General features: G+C 41.2%; 1 protein-coding gene across 5 annotated transcripts in view; it reads left to right on the top strand.

Annotated features, from left to right (window-relative positions):
* The window catches only part of KDM2B (lysine demethylase 2B), a 172,188-nt gene that overhangs the window by 94,415 nt on the left and 57,716 nt on the right, over positions 1–20,057 (top strand). For all 5 annotated transcript variants that reach the window (XM_048820951.2, XM_075120054.1, XM_075120057.1 and 2 more), the window contains 2 exons: positions 5,808–5,934; positions 15,760–16,214. In XM_048820951.2, the coding sequence (XP_048676908.1) occupies positions 5,808–5,934; positions 15,760–16,214 (582 nt within the window). The remainder of the gene's footprint in view (positions 1–5,807; positions 5,935–15,759; positions 16,215–20,057) is intronic.

Genomic DNA, 20,057 nt, shown 5'->3' with positions numbered 1-20,057 from the left:
GGGCACCTGGCATTGGTCGCTGTCAGAAGACAAGATAATGGGCTAGATGGACCTTTGGTCTGACCCAGTCTGGTCGTTCTTATATACAGTCCTGATACAGTTATACTGGTATAACCCCCTGTGTGGACACCCTCATTCCAGTGTAAGATTGGCTTTGTTCATTTTAGGTTATATCACTTGGGAAGGGATTTAAGCTGAACTGAAATAAACCACTCTTATACTGGAATAAGTGTCTACACTGAGAGAGAGGGTGTGTGTTAGTTATACTAGAATAACTAGTAAATCTTTCCCATATAGAAAAGGTCTATTTAATACTGTAATTTATTGAAAACGAGCAGTATTCTCAGTGCTGTTCATTCCTACAAGAGGGCATGGTCCCTGCCCCTAGGGATTTCAGTCTAAATTAAACACTTCTAACAGAGACACAATACGCAGGGTGAGGGCCTTGGCTTCAATTGTGCACATTTTGCTTAGTGACTCTACACCATTTCCTCACCAGCATGAAAAGCCTTTTTCCATGCAGCCTCTCTCATTCCAGTGTTCGGACACCAGGACGCTACTCTATTACTTTCCAGGGGATACAAAGGCTGACAGGTCTTGTATTTCTAAGCATTGATGAAAGGTATTGGTTTCCTGGAGGAATTTGGAGAGAGGGAGTATTTGGCACATAGGAAGGAATTCTCAGCGGGAGAGGTGGCATGGCAGAAAGGGGCAGTTAAAAGGGAGATCTGGGCAGAACGAAGGGCGTGAGAGTGGGTGTAGGAGGAATCAAGAACAGAGACGAAGGCAGGAGTGGAATTGTGCATGGCCTTGATGGGGAGCATGAGAAGCATAAACTTGATGTAAAAGGCAGTGGACGGATTTGAATAGGGGAGTGCTAGGAGGAGAAGCTGATCTTAGCAACAGCATTTAGAGTAAATCAAAGGGGGAGGTAAGATGAACTCTAGGGAAGACACAGAGAAGGAGGTTGTCGTAATCAAGGCCAGAGGTGAACAAGGCCTAGCGAATGGTATTCGTGGTAGAGCAGAAAGGAAGGATTTTAAAGAGATTGTAGCAGAAAGATTGGCAGGGGTATATTGGAGCCTGGATGTAAATGAGAGGAGAAAATCTAGAAGCCTGGGGGATGAGGACAGTAGACCTGTCACCAGTGGCGTAGACAAGGGGAAGAAGAGAGGGCTATGGAGGAAAGATGTAAACCAGAAACAGCGTGTGAATGAATTACATAGAAAGCCATGGAGAAGATGGAAAAGAGACCGATAATATTACTGCAGCAATAGAAGAGTAGGAGCATTACTTTCCTAGGGAGTTGAGCACTCACTGCTCCTATTGACTTCAATCAGAGTGGTGGATGCTCAGCACCTCTGAAAATCAGGTTCTTTCTTCCAAGGCAGTTTGGGTGGCTCTTGACTTTTCAAATGTTCATCAGTATTACACTAAGGGAGACATTGGCCAAGTCCCAGCGAGCAGTTAGGTGTCTAACTTGCACTGAGAAGTTGGACACCTACCTGCCATTTTAACTTTGAAAATCTCCCTTAAATTGTTGTTTGGAAAAGGATGCTTTCCAAATTGGAAGCCCACATTTTAACCTTTAATCTTGTAGGTTTCGTCTAAGATTGTTTCTGCAAAGTACATGTAATTCTTTATCATTTTCCCCCTAAATAAATGTTTCAGTGCTTAAAAGGAAAAAAATAAAAAAAGTCTGCCAATGGCCTAGAAATCAAACAACCCTACAGCAACAAACTCAGCACTCAATGCAGCTATATGGTAACAATGTATTATACTCAATCCAGCATTCCTGAGCAATCCTACAATAACAAAGACGTGTAAACAATCAAATGCTTACAGGTAATCCTACAATAACAAAGGTGTGTATGCAACCCTATGCTAATGAACTGACCTGCAATAAAATGTGACAGAGAAAATAAAAATACATATGTTTTTTGTAAAATGGTGATTAAAAAAATCCTGAAATCATTATACAAGTTTCTCTTAAGAGTAAATGTTTTCAAAATGAACAGAATGCCAGAATGTACTATTCAGTTTACTTTGTGGAACAAATATTGTAATTTCTTCTTTATTTGAATAATCCTCACTGAGTGGTATAGCCAGATCGTGTTTAATGTACTTGAAAGCGAGTTCGCCAGTGAACAGACTGCAGATGGGTTTCTCCTGAGTATTGATCTTTCCATTGTGTGTAACACAGAAGTAAATTACACGATGTGATTCACAAAGTAATTGCCACACTCAGATCAAAGTGTAATCTGGGTGTGTTTCCCCTCTTGATTTTGCACAGAGCAATTTTACGGAGGTTTCACTGTGTTTAAACCTGCTGTATAATGCTTAATCATCTTTGATTGCTGGTATTCAAAACCATTTTTATGCTAGGTGCAGTTGTTATTGTCTTAGCAGCTAAGACAAGGATAATACATCGCTGAAATGGTAATGCTGATTTAGAGCCCAATAAAACCCCCTAGCTTGTACACTTGTCATGCTTATTCTATCTTAATTTCTCATATCCCTGGGAGATTTTTAAAGAGGGTTATAGCCATTTAAAATAGTTTTTAAGGAGTAATATAAAACACGTCTATTGTTGGAAACAGCTTCTAATGTGCAGTTGAGGTAAACAATTATTCTCTAGCCTTGGAGTTTGTAGAGATTTTCATTTTGCAGTCTGCCTTTCCTAGAGGCCAATTAACAGCTAGTCAAATAGGCCAAGCTCGTTTAGCTCTCTGCTAGACTAGCTTGGGTAACTGCAAAGGTTCATCATTTTGGCTTAGGGGTGTTATAGATTCAGTATTACCGAAGGAGAATAAATGTTAAGCTATTCTCAGCTGATCTAGATTTAGTCACATTAATGTATTTGAACCTGTATGAATATACAAGCATTCAAAATATATACGTAAGGTGGTCACTCACAGATGATGGTATTTACTACTGATTCTGTTTTCTGGAACCTAAAGTTAAAATTTAAAATTGATAAATTAATTTTTTTCCCAAATGAATTAAAAAATTGTTTTAAAATATTACGATGAGAATGATTCAATGCGAGTAGAAGATATAATGATTTTTTTAATAGATATAGTGGAAGAAACTAATACTTTCTAGGGGAGAACGTGCCTCGCATGTGCTTGGTTTTTTTTAGTTTTTTGTGTAAGTCTCTAAAATAATTTCACTTTGAACTGTAGAAACGATCATATTCCAGAGAGAATTTTTCTCACTGTACAGGAATAATTAAAAATGTATTCAGTGGATAGTAAATTATTAATCATAGAAGTTAGAGCTGGAAAACGTCTATTAGATTATTCAGTCCATCCCCCTGCTGGTGCAGGATTTAGTCCCCCGGCAGAAGATACATTAGATAGTAAATTGTAAACTGATCACAGATAACTTTTGGCTTCATAATTATTTTTTTTAAAAGTTCATTTGACCTATGGATATACAATGGGAAAAGGTATGGGCATGTACATCATACAGTTCACATCTATTACAACTAGTAAATATCTAGGAAGGTCATAAATGTGCATAAAGCACATTTAAGAAATTTTTGAACCACTGTCAATCTTAGATTTACTTCTACAGCAAAAGGCACCATAGACCTTTGTACAATATCTATTACTATATATGGTAGCTCTTACTTTTGAAGGTTTAGAAAGCAGAGCCATCTCAGGCAAATAGTGAATTACAGAGGCATGGAGGGATTTGCTGTGGGTTGGAACATTGATAGTGAGGCAATTAGGAACTCAAATTGAATATTAAAGATTGATATACATAATGGGAGCACTGCATGCATTACTGCCTTGTCTTTCACATTGAATTAACATTGGTAACAACTAAATTTGGTGAAGCTCAGAATCTGTCAACAAATGTTGAGCAATGATGTCTTTAATATTCCCAGGCATGTGGCTGAAAACCTTTTGAAGGCTGAGGGGTGGAAGGCGGCTTCCTGTTTGTAAGTCAATTCTTCGCAAATTTTGTTTCCTGCAGTGCTCTCTTGGAAAAATTTGAGTTCCTTTATTAGCATATATTTTAGCATGGCTAATTTCCCTTGTGTTCTGTAATAGTGATAAGTGACATGATCTCTTCTTTCTGATATATAACCAAACCAAAAGGAAAAAGGATTCTCCCATACTATAATGCCCTGAGGTTGAATGTTGTTCTCGCATTTAGGTTTTGGTTTTTTAGAAGTACAATGCTGTATAACACACAACTTAGGGAATGTTTGGAACGATGCAGCAGCAATCAGTTGCATCTCTCTCAGCAACATTTGACAGCATCTGGGTTCAGATTTGCCAGCTACATTTGTGCTGAGTTTATGAGGTCTCAGCTCTGGTGAACACTTTGGATTACTTATACTCTACCTTGCAATGCACTTAGTTTCCTTAATGACATGTTGTTTTATTGTTTAAAGTGTTTCAGTTTCCCCTACAATGGGAGCAGATGCAAGGTTTTTTGACTATCTACTCTGGGCACAATTTTCAAATGTGGACATTTTAGTAGAACATCTGAATCCCACAGGTGGATGCTCAGATCATGCAGGCAGGTGTGTAAATGTTTGTTTTGCACAGCCAAGTGCCAGCATGAGTTTCCAGATGCTGTATTTAGTCGTTCTATTTAGACTCCCATGTTTAAAGAAAATGGACTGCCTGTGATAATGATCCTTTCTGGTGCAATGCAGTTTTCATTAATGGTGGGCAGACATGTGTTAGACCTGTTGGTTAGGTGAGAAGTTAAACTGCATAGAATGTGTTAAGAGCAGGTCACATAATCTTGCTGCAATGTATGCAAGCTAGGTTTTATCCAGCTCACAAAATGCAAATTCAGTGCCTGCAAGGAGTAAGAACTGTTCAGTGTAAGTACCTGTGCATGCAAGGTATATGGCATTCATTTTTTTAAAAAACACAGCAAATATACATATGTATTCAAGCACAGCAAATGTACACACATATTCCCAAATTGGAGGTTCCACAGTGTCTTCCTTGGCACAGAGACCTCCCTTACTTGGAAAACTGTTAGAGGGGAAGAAAAAGCAGTTTCTTTTTCTTTTAAACATGAAATAAATATCACAGATATACAGCACTGAGAAATCAGCGTCTAATACGAAAACGGCAAGGCTGGGAGATAAAGGGAAGGGGATATCCTGGCAGAATTTTTTGGTAGAATCCCATTTTTCTGTTTGATTCAGGGCAAAAGTTGATTGACTACCAAAATATTAAGAGTAGAACAAATGTAGGGGCCTTTTTTTTGTATTTAATGTTTGAATGTGATATACCAACAATCAAAATTTTGTTTTTGTTCCATTGTTTAATCAAATGGTGGTATTGTAAAGACCTGAGTTGACAAGGATCGAGTTTCCTGCTTGGCTCTTTGTAGGTAATAATGCTGTTTTGACAAATCATGGAATAATTTTTAGGAAATCAAAAGAACCCACATTTATTTTAACTTGAATTTTAGTGACTAACATCTGTATGTGACCACCCTATGTTTATACAGTAGATCAATAATACCTTAGGGGGCCATGCATCAGTTTCATGATTTCCCAAGACCACAACACCCTCCTCACTTCCCCCATCAACCCAAGAGGGTACAAATTAGTGAACCAAGAAATGATGCTATCATAGTAGGCAGGCAGGCAATCTCCTCATTTTGTATGCTGAACACATACATCTCACTCGGCTCCCACCCTCTTTCCCCTCCCCCTCCTGCATACCGTTTGTGCTCTTGATAACATGATGAAAATGATGACTGGCCCTTGTGCTGCAAACTTCTCTCCCTTCCACATGGATTGACAGTCTCAATCTTGCTTTCAGGTGCATGCCAAATTCCGTTATCCTTTCTACTATGAAATGTGCTGGTATGTTCTGGAGAGATACGTGTCCTGTGTGACCCAGCGCTGCCACCTCAGCAAAGAATACCAGAAAGAATCAATGTTAATTGGTGAGTGAATCCTTCGAGTGCATATTCAGAATGGACGCTGGCACCTCAGACTAGTCATTGCTTTGACTTTTGCAAAGCAGACTGTAAATTAAATTGGAGAAATCTAGAAATCCTAATGAATTATTTCATTATTTGGGGATGGAGAAGATTTGACGCTCAAGCATTTCACTGAACCGCCACCCTTCCTTGAATGATATTTATTGAGCATTTCCATGGCAAATGGATCTCAGAAAAATAATTTCAGATTTGTTTATTTCTTGGTTTCAGTAATGTTTGTGTTGAGGTGATCTGCCAAATGGTTGAGGATTTACTGTTGCATTTGGCATATTACCTTAGCAGCCAAAAAGTCTGCATTGCAAATGTGTTCTGTTGGGTTGGATAGTTAGCACTTCTATAGCACTTTTTGTCTACAAAGTGCATTACAAGCAGCCACTAAATCTAGCTTCTTTTTTCCTTCTTTTTTTACATCTCTGGTTTTATTTTTCCCAAACTGGTGACTAGTTTATTTAAAAAAATCAAACAAACGTACATTATCAATAACTTAGATGCAGGCAGGGCAAAGAAACCTTTAAAACAATAACTGAAAGTGAACAGTGGCAGAGATTTATGGATGGGATCAAAGTGGGAAAGCACCAAGGGTTGATACTGACATGAGCTTGGAGTAAGCTTGAGGTCTAGCAGTACAGCTAGAGTTCTAGCCTTGCCTATCAGCTTCATTTATTTTATTTCCAAAGGACCACTGGGCCATGTCATCTTGCTTTTAGGCACAGAAAGGCTGAATGTAGCACAAGTATCGGCTAGGTCAGGCTGGTGCATCTGGAAGTGGAGAGAGGAACTAAAGTATTTCCATCCCACCCTTATCCCCACTCCTGGCCATCATTGTGAATACCAAATGTTTGGGAGCCCCAGAGGTTTTGGAGAGAATGGCCAGCAGTCAGGATATAAATGGCCACCTAATGCATCCTGACATTTCAGTGAGGGGGCTGCATGGGTGGTAAGCATCACTCTTTAGTGAGCCGTGCTGCCAGGGAGTAGCGTGGAGAAGCTGACTGTCTGCACAGATACTCTGAGATCTGAAGGAGCTCCCTGCAGATCTCAGCATATCTGTATGTATGGAGGGTCCTATTCTGCAGCCCCTCTGTGGGCCATCAAACTTCTCCGCTGAAGGATTAATAAGTCAGGAACTCCCAAAGCATACTGTGTGACGTGCTGACTAACTCCTCGCTTCTGGCTGATTTTGTTCTGGGGGAAGAAGCTCTTTAAAGAACCATTGACAAAACTGTCTGTCCTTGTATCCCCTGGAAAGTAAAGAAGCAGCGCTTTGATGTCAGAATGCTGGCATGAGAGGTGCTGTGCTTCTGACATTGAGGCAGGGGTGGAGAGTCATTAAGTTTTACAGTGAAATCAACACGTTTTAGAATGAATGAGGTGCATGGAGATGGGATGGCTCAGGAGATTGAACATAAGATATGGAACCTTCCCCGTCTAAATCACCAGTGTGAATCCAGGTCAGCCCAGTAGTGACTGTTGGTGATTTGGTCACCCATGCAGAATGTGTCTCAGGTTATGTCTACACTAGATAGCTTACAGCGACATTGGTACAGTTATGCCACTGTAAGATCTCTTGTGTAGCTGACGGGGAAGAGCGCTTCCATTGACATAATTAAACCACCCCCAACAAGCAACGGTAGCTATGTCGCTGGGAGAAGTTCTCCCGCTGACATAGTGCTGTGCACAATACCAGTTATGCCTGCGAAACTTTTGTCGCTCAGGGTGTGTGTGTGTGTGTGTGTGTTTTTCATACCCCTGAGCTACATAAGTTTTGCTGACATAAGTGGTAGTATAGACATGACCGTAGTCCACTTCCTAGTGGTGAGGCATCCAAGGTGCCAAATAGGCTCATTTTGGCAATCTCAGTAGGCTGAATCAGCAGAATAATGGGCCACGGAGATTAAATTGTCTTCTCAGCTCTATAGATGGTGCTTTTAGGCCAGGATTGAGGCAGTATGGAGAACCTTGGATTGCCACTGCCCATACTGTAGGAATTCTGTGGATGCAAAGAGAACTTTTGGTGTCCCCAGGGCTGTCAGTCCAGCCCTTTGCACCAGCACTAAAATTACTTAGGCTCAAAATTGTATTTTGGATCCAGAATACTGGGATGCCTGCTGCAGGAAGAAAATGTTGTGATGGAAAGAGACTGTTCATTGTGGGGAAGGAGATAGAAATGGGGAGTTCAGGGTGATAGAGTAGGAATCAGTGCATAGGTGGGGATAAAGGGAGCAGCCATCTTTAATTGGGCCCCAGTTTTCCTCCAGACTTACCCCCAATTTTGAGAGACATGCTGCTTCTCTATGGTTTGAACTGGAAAGGGTACTTAGAGCCTTCAAGGGAAAAAGCCTCAGTAAAAATAAGTCCGAAGATCAGTAATAGTTTGAGCAATCAGGATAAGAGGTGAATGATGCAAGTCAGAAGTGCTTTGAAGGACTGCTGCCTATAGAAATACTTGGATTTAAAGAGCAAAATTCTATATCTCTCTGAGAAGAATGCTGGTCCTCTCCACTGTGTGACTATCACATTGTCTAGGATCAACAGACACCCTTTCATCCACCCTGGGGCTCTGCCAGGACAGCACAAGCCTGGCAGGAAGAAGAGGCCTGTGTCAAGAGGGGGACAGTTTGGAAGCCTGAGTTGCAGTGAGCACTGGCATGGGGCATGCCTTCTCTCTCTGGGTGCTGTGGGAAGCAACTTGCACTCCTGCACTGTGCAAACCCCACAGTGAGACACATTGTCTCCTTACTTGGCTATTGGGCCTGGGGAATGAAAATGGGGTTGATTGTAAGGAAGGCTCCTTTTTCCTATGGCTTCAAAGGTTTCTCAAATATTCTTTAAATAAGTTTCCAAATCCTGTTTAAATCTAACTCTCCCTGATTTTCAGTAACCTGTTGGAAGCTTAAATTTGTTTCATTATCTCCATCATGCATACATGGATTTGTTATGGAAGGACTTTTTGCTGGAGCTGCCCACTGGCTTGTTATGGCAATGTTGTTAATATGCACGTGTGTGTGTACGTACGTGTGCAGTGCACACATCGTCAGGTTGTTCATGAGTTTGTTATTGTAGGGTTCCTCTTGAATTTTGTACTCCAGATATTTGTTGCAGAGTTGTGAAGGTTTCTTTATTATTATAGGAATGCTTCTCAGAGCAGGACTGAAGGTACTGATTCTCTTCCTCCTTGTTTGAGTTCTCTCTCTACTTTCCTGCTCTTCATTTGTAGATTGGTAGTAGCAGCTAATTAAGAGCTAATCCCCCAGTTTGATTAGACCCTTCTGGAGTCTCACATTTCTCTTGCCCTACCATCTTACTGGAACCTGAACCAAAACTCCAGATCCTAATGTAGTAATACCTGCTACAATTCTTCAGCAGGGATAGAACCTGGGACCTTCAGCTGTAAAATCACAAACCACTGCTATGTGAGCTAACATTGCCCCAGGCAATGGAGGGAGGCATAATTACAGGCACTTTGACAGTATATTATGTTAATACCACCAGACTTCAAACATGTTAGGATCTTAATCTGACCTTGCTCTCTTGAACAGACGTGTACTTTTTACTCACTTAAACAGTCTCTGTCTACAGCATATTTTATCACCTGGCTGCCACCTTCAAATTCAGTTCACTAGCATACTAAACAGTGTCAGTCTCAGTGCTGATTTCTGTCATTGACTCCTAGGATCTTCTGTCTAGTCTAAGAAAAAGACATTTATTTATGCATCTTTGTCATAATCTGTTTTTTATTCCCTGTCAGACTGTACCTTTTAACTGATTATATAAGTGTGAAGGGCCTTACTAACGGCTGTTCAAAAGGCCAAGTTTATTATATCATCTGGATTCCCACTTTTGGTATTTTGGTGGTTTTTTCAAAGAATTCTAACAGAAGAGAGAGAGGTATGATTTCTCTTGGTAGGAGCTGTGATTCTGTGTCCCTATCACATTGTACTACTTAGGATATTTCTCTGTCCTGCTCTTAATTATACTCTGTCTGTGCTCCCTGTACCGAGGTGAAGTTGCCTAGTCTGTAATTTTTGAATCACCTGTAGTTTTTTGTTTGTTTGTTTTTGTCCTGCCAGTTGGAATCAAAAAGGGCACTCTATATGAACTTCCTACCAGATTTGACATGTGCTGCTCCAAGATGGAAATGCCTACAGGATTCTTATTCTTAGAATTGTTGAGTCTATGTTGGATGTTTTCAACAGCAGTTGACCTACGTGTGTCCTTCAGTCAGATGTGAATCTTGAGACTAAACTGATAAAGAGTAATTGGGAGAAGATGTGGTGCTAGTCATAAAATACTCTGTCTGTATCCTGTAGCTTTTAAGATTCCCACTGTAAGATGTTTCACAGGATGGTTTGCACTGTACATACAGCCTGATGGGTAATAGAAATGTGCCATATGGAATGATGGAGAAGCCATTCCTTTTTTCCTTCACACACAGTATAGTGGATTTCCCACTGAAAGAGAGTTTATGGATTATGTTAGGTGATTTTTATTTGGGAAAATACTATGATTAGATTCCTCGATGCCATCATTTCCTTTTTTAGGCTGCTATAAAGAACTCACTCGCTACCTCTCTGACACAAAGTACCAGACTTTGGAGCTGAGAATGGCAATTCCCAGTGTAGCAGAAGAGTATATATTGAACACACTGTACTGCTGAAGGGAAAGTTAGCAACTTAATCCTCTATTGAAGAAGGTAACTATGTATAATCATCCCTGTTTTGCAGACGGGCAAACTGAGGGAGAGTGATTGTGATTTGCCCAAGGCCATACAGAGAGTTATTGCTTTAGAAATTGGGAGTTCCTATCTCCTTGTCCTGTGCTAAGACCGATCACCCTTTCTTTTTCTGGATTACAACACCACGGAATCTCTCTGTTTTCCATATCCAGAATTGTTGTATGTGTGAGCATTTTTTTCCCTGTCTTTTTTTGAAAGGATTTAAATTGTGTTAGGAGGGAGACCTACAGTGAGTGATTCTTGGCCTGGGGGTAGCCAAAGACACTCAGGATAATATGTGATGATAAGAAAGTCAAGTTTGTATACTGTAGTGTTCTGGATTGGCACAAACCCTGATGTGCATATGAAGCAGTGACCCCAATTCACAGAGGAATACATATGCTCATGATGCTGGGAGACACCACTTCTTTATTTAATAGATTGCTTTAAAAAGTAAGCACAGTACAGCATTTAAACATTTTAAAAGACTCAATTAGGCCCCATGTGCATTTCCATGGAGGCCATTTAAACAATGTTTCTGGTAACATGGCTTTAAAGTGGCAATGGGGGATGGAACAAACCCTGTTAGATCTCTTCTACAAATTGTTTACCTATGCCAGGTGGGAGCCCGGGCTACAAAATAGCTTTTAAAAATAGTTATAATGCAGTGTTGGCTGGTGGAATGACTAAGCAGAGGAAACCACAATTGCAGTCAGCAGGGTCTTTTCCTTTAGGGAGATTTTATAAACAAGAAAAAGGAACAAATAACATACTTAGCAAGGGAAACAGAAAACTCCCAGTTGGGGATTAACCCTTTGTTTAACACTGAATCTTAATCCCCCCAGTTGCACCAGTGCAAACCCCATTGTACATGTGCTGTACCTGGACAGCTTGGGGCTTGCTGTACACCAGTTGAGTTTATCTACACTGGGGGCTTGCACTGGTGTAGCTGTACTTGTGTAAAAATGCCTAAGGTGGACAGGCCCCTGGACAGGCCCCGGGACAGACCCCAGCACACCATAACTAATGGGATGTGTTGGCATAAAAGTCCAACCCTCAACTCTTAATGAACCTGTAATGGCAAGTCTCTGGTTGCGGCATCCTGCCTCTTTCTTCCCCCAACTTTCTCTGTGTGTCAGGCAGCACGAGGGGCCTCAGCATGAGTGGGATGCTGAGCCCTGCTCTTCATCTTTATAAATCATCCCTTTTCAAGTCTCCCTGTTTATGCTTTGGAGAATGGGGGAGGGGGAACGTACTGGGGAGGTCACGGGGCAAAATGAGCCCAAAGGGAAGACAGCTCCAGGAGCAGGAGAACTGCTGAGGAAATTCCCCCTGAACCAGCTGTAAAACAAGCTGGAGGAGTGGGACAGGGCAACAGAGAGCTGCTTTGCAACCCTTCAGCTCCACTGAGATTTGCACAAAGTGGGGGTGTGGAGAGATGCTGAATAACACTGCCCACTGAGGCATAAGCACATTAGGACATATGCCTAGTGTCCCAGCTCCCAGAGCTGTGGCATGCTGAGAGAATCTCCGCTTTCAGTGGGGGGAAAAAAACATTTTTAGCCCTTGTGCTAGCAGAGAAAAGCTTGCAACCATAGAACCATAGAAGTGTAGGACTGGAAGGCATGAACCAAGTGTAACCAACACAACAACATTGGTTGAGTGCAGATCGCCTCCAGCAGAGGGAGGAACAGCAGCCAATATAATCGGGGAGGAAGATGCCTGACCTTACTATTATTCCCAGATTGAACCAGGGCTCCACTGCTTTGAGGGGTGGGGCCTGGGTTTATTAGCGGAGTTAGGATGCCCCACTGGGCTCCACTCCTTCCCTCTGGTCTTTTGGTTCCACTGATTAGATCAGAGATAAAAGGTGGTGGTGTATCTCATGTGCCACCCACTAGTGGCACCAAAACATCATTTGCAGTAGATGTTGACAATATGATCTCCTTCTCCTTTCTTAGGTGACCTACCCCAGTTACAGCTATCAGTGGCAACCACCTAGCATAGCTGTGCCTATACAAAGACATAGTGTAGGCAGGCAAAGTCCGTGTAAGCCACGATTTTCACTGTTTCACATGGTCAAGTAGACGAAGTTGCACTGGTGCAAATTACAATTATAACTGCTTTTCATATCCACACCTGGGGTTCTGCTGCAGCTACGCTGGCCACCAATCACCAAAATCCTTCCAGCGTAGACAAGACTTCCATACTTTAATCAGCTGTGAAGTAGCTAACATTGCTGAAATTTAAATGATCAGAAAATGTGTTTATGAATATGTTTTAATTTAACAGAAAGGCTGTGTGGCCTCTGGGATAGGGCACCAGCCTGGAACTCAGGAGAACTGGGTCCAGTTCCTGGCTCTGCTTCTGGTTTTCTGGGTGACTCTGGGCAAATCATTTCCCCTTCCTGTGCATCAGTTTTCCCACCTGTAAAATGGAGATAATGACTTTTACCTGCTCTGTAAAGCATTTTGAGGCCTATGAATGAAAGCACCTAGTGTGGACAAAGAAAAAACAGTGTTAGCTGGCTGTGGGTAATCATAGTGGTGTTTGACTGTGCATTAATTAAAATATGTTAGCTTAACGTTTTCTCATAGTACACTTCCTAGCGTAAACAGACTCTAGGAGGGCAGCCTGGCACTGGGGAGAGTTAGCAGAAACCAAAGAAAGTGGCTGCTTCTGAGTGTTGTTGTCAATCAGTATATCACACCGAATAAACTATTCAATGCACTAAATACTGAATTTGATTATGTTAAAGCCTTTACGAGGGGTGGGAGGGGGGGCGTATTGGAAGGGACAGAGAGAAGGGGATAGAGAGAAGGAGGATATTTACCTTCACTGTAACCAGGGCTTGACTGGGTTAGGGCCTGCTGGGTCAGTGGCCCAATACTTTTTTGTTTTGGTTTGATTTTTTTTGTTTTTTGAGGCTTCTGTCTTGTTCTCCAGAAAATCAGTTTAAGCCTTCTCCCCAAAAAATAATTCTCAATCTAATAAGATTGTGAGGAAAACATTCTGTGATGTCTGTTTAAGTTTGAAATAATAGCCCAATAGCCTTGATAAATGTGAAATGCTCCCTTCATTTCTATCAGGTGTTACCTAACTGAACTCATTTTCGCAGCGTAGACAAAACCTCATGAGGATTTTTTCCTAGCATGCCTGAATTTAGCAGTTAAACAACAACTGTCTGCTTGCTGCATCTTTCAGTCTTCCAGCTAGTAAGTACAGTTTGTTTTCTGAGAAGATGATGGCACATTCTTTCACTCACAGTCAGAACCTTCTCTGTCATAGAGGTTCACTTCCAATCTCTGTGATTCTTTGCTTCAGTATTTGTGGGAAGTTTGCTTATTATTATAATGCAGCCAAATCCTGAAGTCCTTACTTAGGCCATGTCTACACTATCAAGCTTGACGCAGCACAGCTGTACTGACGCAGCACAGCTGTACTGACGCAGCACAGCTGTACTGACGCAGCTGTGCGCTGTAAGATCTGTCATGTAGCCTCTATGCTGACAGGAGAGAGCTCTCCCATCAACATAATTAAATCATCTCCAAGGAGTGATGGTAACTATGTCGGTGGGAGAGCGTCTCCCGCCGACAGCGCTGTCCACACCGGTGCTTCTATTGGGTGTAACTTATGTCACTCAGAGGATTTTTTTTTCATACCCCTGAGTGACATAAGTTATACCAAGTAAAGCGCTAATGTAGACTTAGCCTTAGTGTTTTAGTCCTTCCTCAAATAAAAGTTTTGGGTGAAGAGAAACTGTGGAAAGACTCAAAATTTGGACTGTTGAAAACAAGTAAATGAAAACAAGGAGATGAGACACTTCATTGCTCAGTCACATGTTTATTGCTGTATCTCTTCTCTTTTTTGTTTTTTGCATATGTCTGTCTAGGGCTGGATCCTACTCCCATTGAAGTCAGTGTCAAAAGTCCCATTGACTTGGTTGGGTGCTGCCTACACGAGCATTTTTAACTAGAAATTCCCACCAATTAACACCAGTTCATCTCTGCTAGTGGTAGTAATGGGGAAAATGCTAGTGTAGACAGGATAACCATATTGTTTTGTAGAAAAGCAGGTATAAACAAAACTGCAGTTAAAAGGCTTTTGGAGCCTTGTTCAGTACCCTTCTTGTAATGCTGTCATCATTGGAGCTGCTCTGGGGTCAGCAGCAGTGGGTATTTTCAGGGGAAAAGCCTACTGTAGACGAGACCTAAGAATGTAAATTCTTCGGAACCAGGGACTTCGGGCTAAATGCTGAAAAAGAGTTAGGCTCCTAACTGCCATTGATTTCATAGGAGCCTAAATAGAAGTTAGGAGACTAACTCTTTTTGACCATTCAGCCTCTTGTCCTTCTATTTATCTATAAAGCAACCAGCATGCGTTTGGGGCTGTATTCATAATAGTAATGGTTATTCAGTTGTGGGACACTGTGTCAGTCACTTCACTTCTCTGTGCTTCAGATTCCCATCTTTAAAATAGGCATAATAGTATTGATCTGTCTAACAGAGGTAATGAGTGTTCTTGCAGTGCTTTAAGATTATTGGATGATAGAGACCATATAAAACCAAGTGTTTGTATGTTTTATTGACGATGATCTGCAAAGGAAAAAAAAATAGTTTTTGCTTTGTAATCTATAAAGAAGGCCTGAAAGAATGGCAGTAAGGTGGGTTTTTTTTTTCCCCCTGCTTGTGTTTCTAGCTTAGAAATATGAATGTCAAATCTGATCTCACCTGTTTTTTCTGGAAAATTAATGATACGTCTCAAATATATGAATTGTGATTTTTTTCCCTCTACCCTTAACTGAGGGAGTTTGGAGATTTGAAACTTTTTGAAAAGCCATATTGTTCAGTCATTTGCGTGAAATAGATATTAATGAAACCCAGCAAAATCAGTTTTAAATTATCTGAACAAAACTCACTTCCTAGATGTGTGTAAGAGTTACCAGGCACGACCATGTGCCAGTCTAATCTGGTGATCGCTAGTCCTGACAAGAGGACTGTTTAAACTATAAATTCATCAGGATAAAGATTTAATTTTCTTTGTGTGTCTTTCAGATGCCACAAGAAAACCCAGCATAGACAGCTTCTCATCAGATTCCTGGTTAGACATGGATGAAGAATCTTGTGATGCTCATACCCGGGAGGAGAAAGAAGACAATTTGGATAAGAACACAAAGTCCTTGGGTGATGGTTGCTCCTCACCCAACAGCACACACTCTGAAGGGAAGGATGTTGCAGGGAAAAAACAGAAAGCCACAGTAATGAGGTACCTCAAAAGAACTTTGTCCAATGAGTCAGATGACAGTGTAAAGTCAACAACCCCCACGGACTATCCCAAAACACCAACAGGGTCGCCAGCTACAGAAGTCTCAACCAAGTGGACTCATCTCACAGAGTTTGAACTGAAAGGTTTGAAAGCCCTAGTAGAAAAGCTTGAATCTCTCCCAGAGAACAAGAAGTGTGTTCCGGAAGGCATTGAGGATCCTCAGGCACTTCTGGAGGATATGAAGGTGGGTATAACTGCTTTTAAAGTTATAAAATGTATATTCCATAGGCCGTGCACACAATAGAAGTACACAAAGTGAGGCCTGTAGAGTTATGCAAACACTTGTCCTCAATGTGAGGGAAGCCCACAGAGACAAGTCCTAGCATGCAATGGTCCCCTCCTGATCTGAATGCCACTCAGATCTGGAAGGAGAATATTGCATGGTTGGCCTTCTTGTCTGCATAGACTGCTTCTCCATATTACAGATATGGACATCTACAATCTGATCTGCTTAATCAGGTCCGTTCTGGTTGGAACTGCCCTCAGTGTCACAAAGTTTGTGTACCCTTGCTATGCAGTGCATGGTATAGCCCATGTACATAAACACATACATAGAGAGAGAGTCTTATTTTATATGTATCCATGTATTTTAATATGCCTTTTTAATCCACTGTGCTTTCAGGTATGTCTGATTAGCTGATTTAAATACTTGATCTAAATTTATTGATTTAAATACTTGGTCCTGGTACAAAAACCAGACCCATCTAACTTTCTGAAAGGCATTTTCTTTCCTTAGTTTCCCCCTTCTCTTTTTTGTTTCCTCCATTGCCCTCTGCAGCATGATGGTTATTGCCTAATGGTACAGTGTACTTTCTTTGGGGATGGTCGGATAAGTGAGTGGCTGCTAAGACAGAACTAGTCTTTAGGTAATAGACATAGCATCTGGGATTGTGCAGGAGTGATGACCTCATCTGCTTTAAGGGCAAAGGGGAAATCTCAAGAATAGGCAAAAAGCCTAATTTTTAACATGGTCTAGTTCGTTCTAGTCCCAACTCTGTCACCTTAGGTAAGTTATTTTATCTCTCTGTGTCTTTGTTTCCCTGTCTCTAAAATGGGGATATTAATACTCACAAAGGTGATGTGAAGATGAATCCATTAGTGTATTATTTTTATTTATTTATTTATTCATGTTTGAGCAGTTTCAGCTAGAAAAAGCAAGGTTAAAATTTCTATTAGCCCTTCCTTTATAAATTCCGTATTTTTTTTAAAAGTGTATAACCCATCCATAATCATTTGCTCTGATTTCGAATGATGAGTAGTAACCCCCACTCCTGTGCTTCGACCATTAGTCATTGCTGCCTCTCTGGACAATGTGGTTTTATTTATTATTCTTTGCACCACAGAGTAAAGAAGATATGTCCTGCTTATCATGGCTTATACAGCTCTCGTGTGAAGAAAAATGTGTTGTAGAAGTATGTTGTAGAAGTTATGTAGAAGTTATGTTGTAGAAGTATAGGGTCTGTACTTTTTCAGCATAAACTATGTCACAGCTGCTTAGAAGCAGCCCAAATGCCATTTAAATAAAAAAGCTATAAACATATAGTGTGTAGCACAGCCATCTTCCACAAACTTGGAGCTTGGAATCACAATACATGGTACTCATTTTGGTAAGCCACCTAGAGTGCAATTCTGATCGCTGCTTGTAGAATTGGCTACTCTGTATATGTTTTGTGTGTTTGCACACAATCATGGTAATTGATTTCACAAGCTGCTTTGTGATCTGCCCCTATATAATCTGAAATAAGAATTAAGCCCTGAGACCAGGGGTTGAATTGGGCAGAGAAGAAAGGTTGTGGTACTCATCAAAGCTTCACACAAGCCCGGCTCCACTTACAAAATAATCTGCATCCTTTTAAATGCCAAACTGAGATGCTACTTACAGTAAACTGTGCAGATGTTCAAAATATGATTATGCATGTTGTCAGCTGTCCCTTGGTGGGGTTTGTATATATCCATGGACTGTGCTGGGGTCCTTTGGCTTGGTTTCCCCTTGCTAGAGGTCAGATGCTCTGCTAAGGTACTTAGGTTTGGCTCCTTCTTGATTGGGGAGAAAAATAAGTGGCAGTATATCCCAAGTTTCATCCTCTTGGGGCACCAAAATGAAATGTCTCTCTCAGTAGTTTGTGCAGATTTTCAAAATATCATCTCTCCCTTTTCTTTGTGCTTTGATCAATAGTGTAATAGACAACAGTGTTGACATTTAAATTAGCATCACTGGGGAGTTAACACTTCACTGAGATGAACTGGGTCAGTTAACATCTCTTGGAGTGATTATTTTATGTTCAGTGCAAACTCAGGCAGGCATCACTGTATTGATTAAACTTGGATCACGTTCTGTAAGTTTTATTTGCAACCATGAGATGTATAGAGACCTGATTTTTAAATGAAAGGTAAGGTGCTGGCGAACAAGAAGGCAGTTAGGGAGAGGTATAGTTAGGAGGAGAATTAAGCTTTCCGTACTTCTAAGTTCTTGAATTTGAAAGGTTATGAGAGAGTGGAAATGTTAAGGTTTAGAATGAAAGATTTTCTGTCATAGGCTCAGATTTCGATAAAAACAGAATACATTCCAGGCTGGAAATTTGGTAGACTACGGAGAGGTCCTGGTTATCTCATGTAGTGTGAAAATGTTACCTAAGAAGAAACTACAAACCATGGCAGTTTATCACCACAGACAGCCAAATACAGTGACTGCCTTGACAACACCATCAAGACTGTCGTGTCAGATGTCTGGTTGCCAGGCTGAAGGGAACACCCTTTTGGTCACCTTCCAGAAAAGGACGATTCAAAAAGTTTAGGGGTTCCAGTTAGACAGACAGTAAGGTGCCAGCCCCATAGTTCACTGCCTAGTTCATTACATTGTGACAACTTCAGTGACGGCAGCAGATAACAAGGACAGAAGGGGAGATGTAAGAATTCATTTTAGCTATTAACTTCACACACACAGCATAGAGAACTCTTCCTCAAAGTGCATTATGTGAAGTTTGTTTCTTTCTGTCAGCAGCATGAGGATGAGTTCTCTGAATATGCCAGTGTGAGTTTGTTGCCAAGAGAAAGGAAGAACACTCCTATTTCAGCAGGCATCATTGCTGTACCTGGCTTGGAGAGACTTGGAATGATTTCAGATTCTGGTGCTGCCAAGGAGGTTGTTGCTATCTGGCTTCAGTACAAATTCTACTTTGGTTCCTATCTGTACTGAGAGATCCCAGTTTTATGGACTTTTCTGAGGTGGGGTTGGGTTTTTATTTTTTAAAGCATGGGGTCTCAGACTTCTTTGGACCATGATGGTTTCATGGAGCATCTCCCCTCCCAGTCTCAATTGCATAGACTAATTTCCATCCCACTGGCAATAGAATAACAGCCCTGGGGCAGCTACAGCAACAGCTTACATGGGCAAGTAATGTTAGGAAAATAGGCAGTGGAACCATCACCATATGACGAGTCAGCAATCCATGGACCACAATTTGGGAACCATATTCTCTTTTGATCAACTGCTTACAAGGGGATGCTCTCTCTATATATGAGAGATCAACCAATGTTTAGGGATGTATTTTTAATTGACAGATTTTGTGCAGGAGCATATGTGTGCGTATACTTCTTAATACTTACGTGTATGTCCTAGTATAGGGCGCATGCAACACACTCCCCTACTTTCTCTGACCCACTGGATATAGCCTTTCATCTCTGATTCTGGGTCACTTGTTCAGATCTAATCTTGTTTGGTAGTGACTGAAAGGTGTTGACAGGCCTCTGGGAAATGCGCTTAGTGATCTGAGCCCAGCTCTCAGTGAACAGGTGTCCATGTCAGAAAAACACAACCATCTCTGACACTAATTGACCCCCTTGCCTTCAGATAAGTTAAGAATTGAATTGAGCGTGGAGCTGAGCTCTCCCCTTTTCTGGATGGAGACACATTGGAAAGGCAGTGTGGGGAGTCTTACTCTGGCACTGTCCATCTGTCTTGTCGATAAATGGGATTTCAATCTCCAGGGCTGTTAGTTTGTCACCTTTCCGGATGGCAGTGTCCCCA

The sequence above is a fragment of the Caretta caretta genome, chromosome 15 (genome assembly GCF_965140235.1).
Source record: "Caretta caretta isolate rCarCar2 chromosome 15, rCarCar1.hap1, whole genome shotgun sequence".
Taxonomy (NCBI): Eukaryota; Metazoa; Chordata; order Testudines; family Cheloniidae; genus Caretta; species Caretta caretta.
The sequence above is the reverse complement of the archived record's forward strand: the minus strand, read 5'-3'. Positions and strand labels throughout refer to the sequence as shown.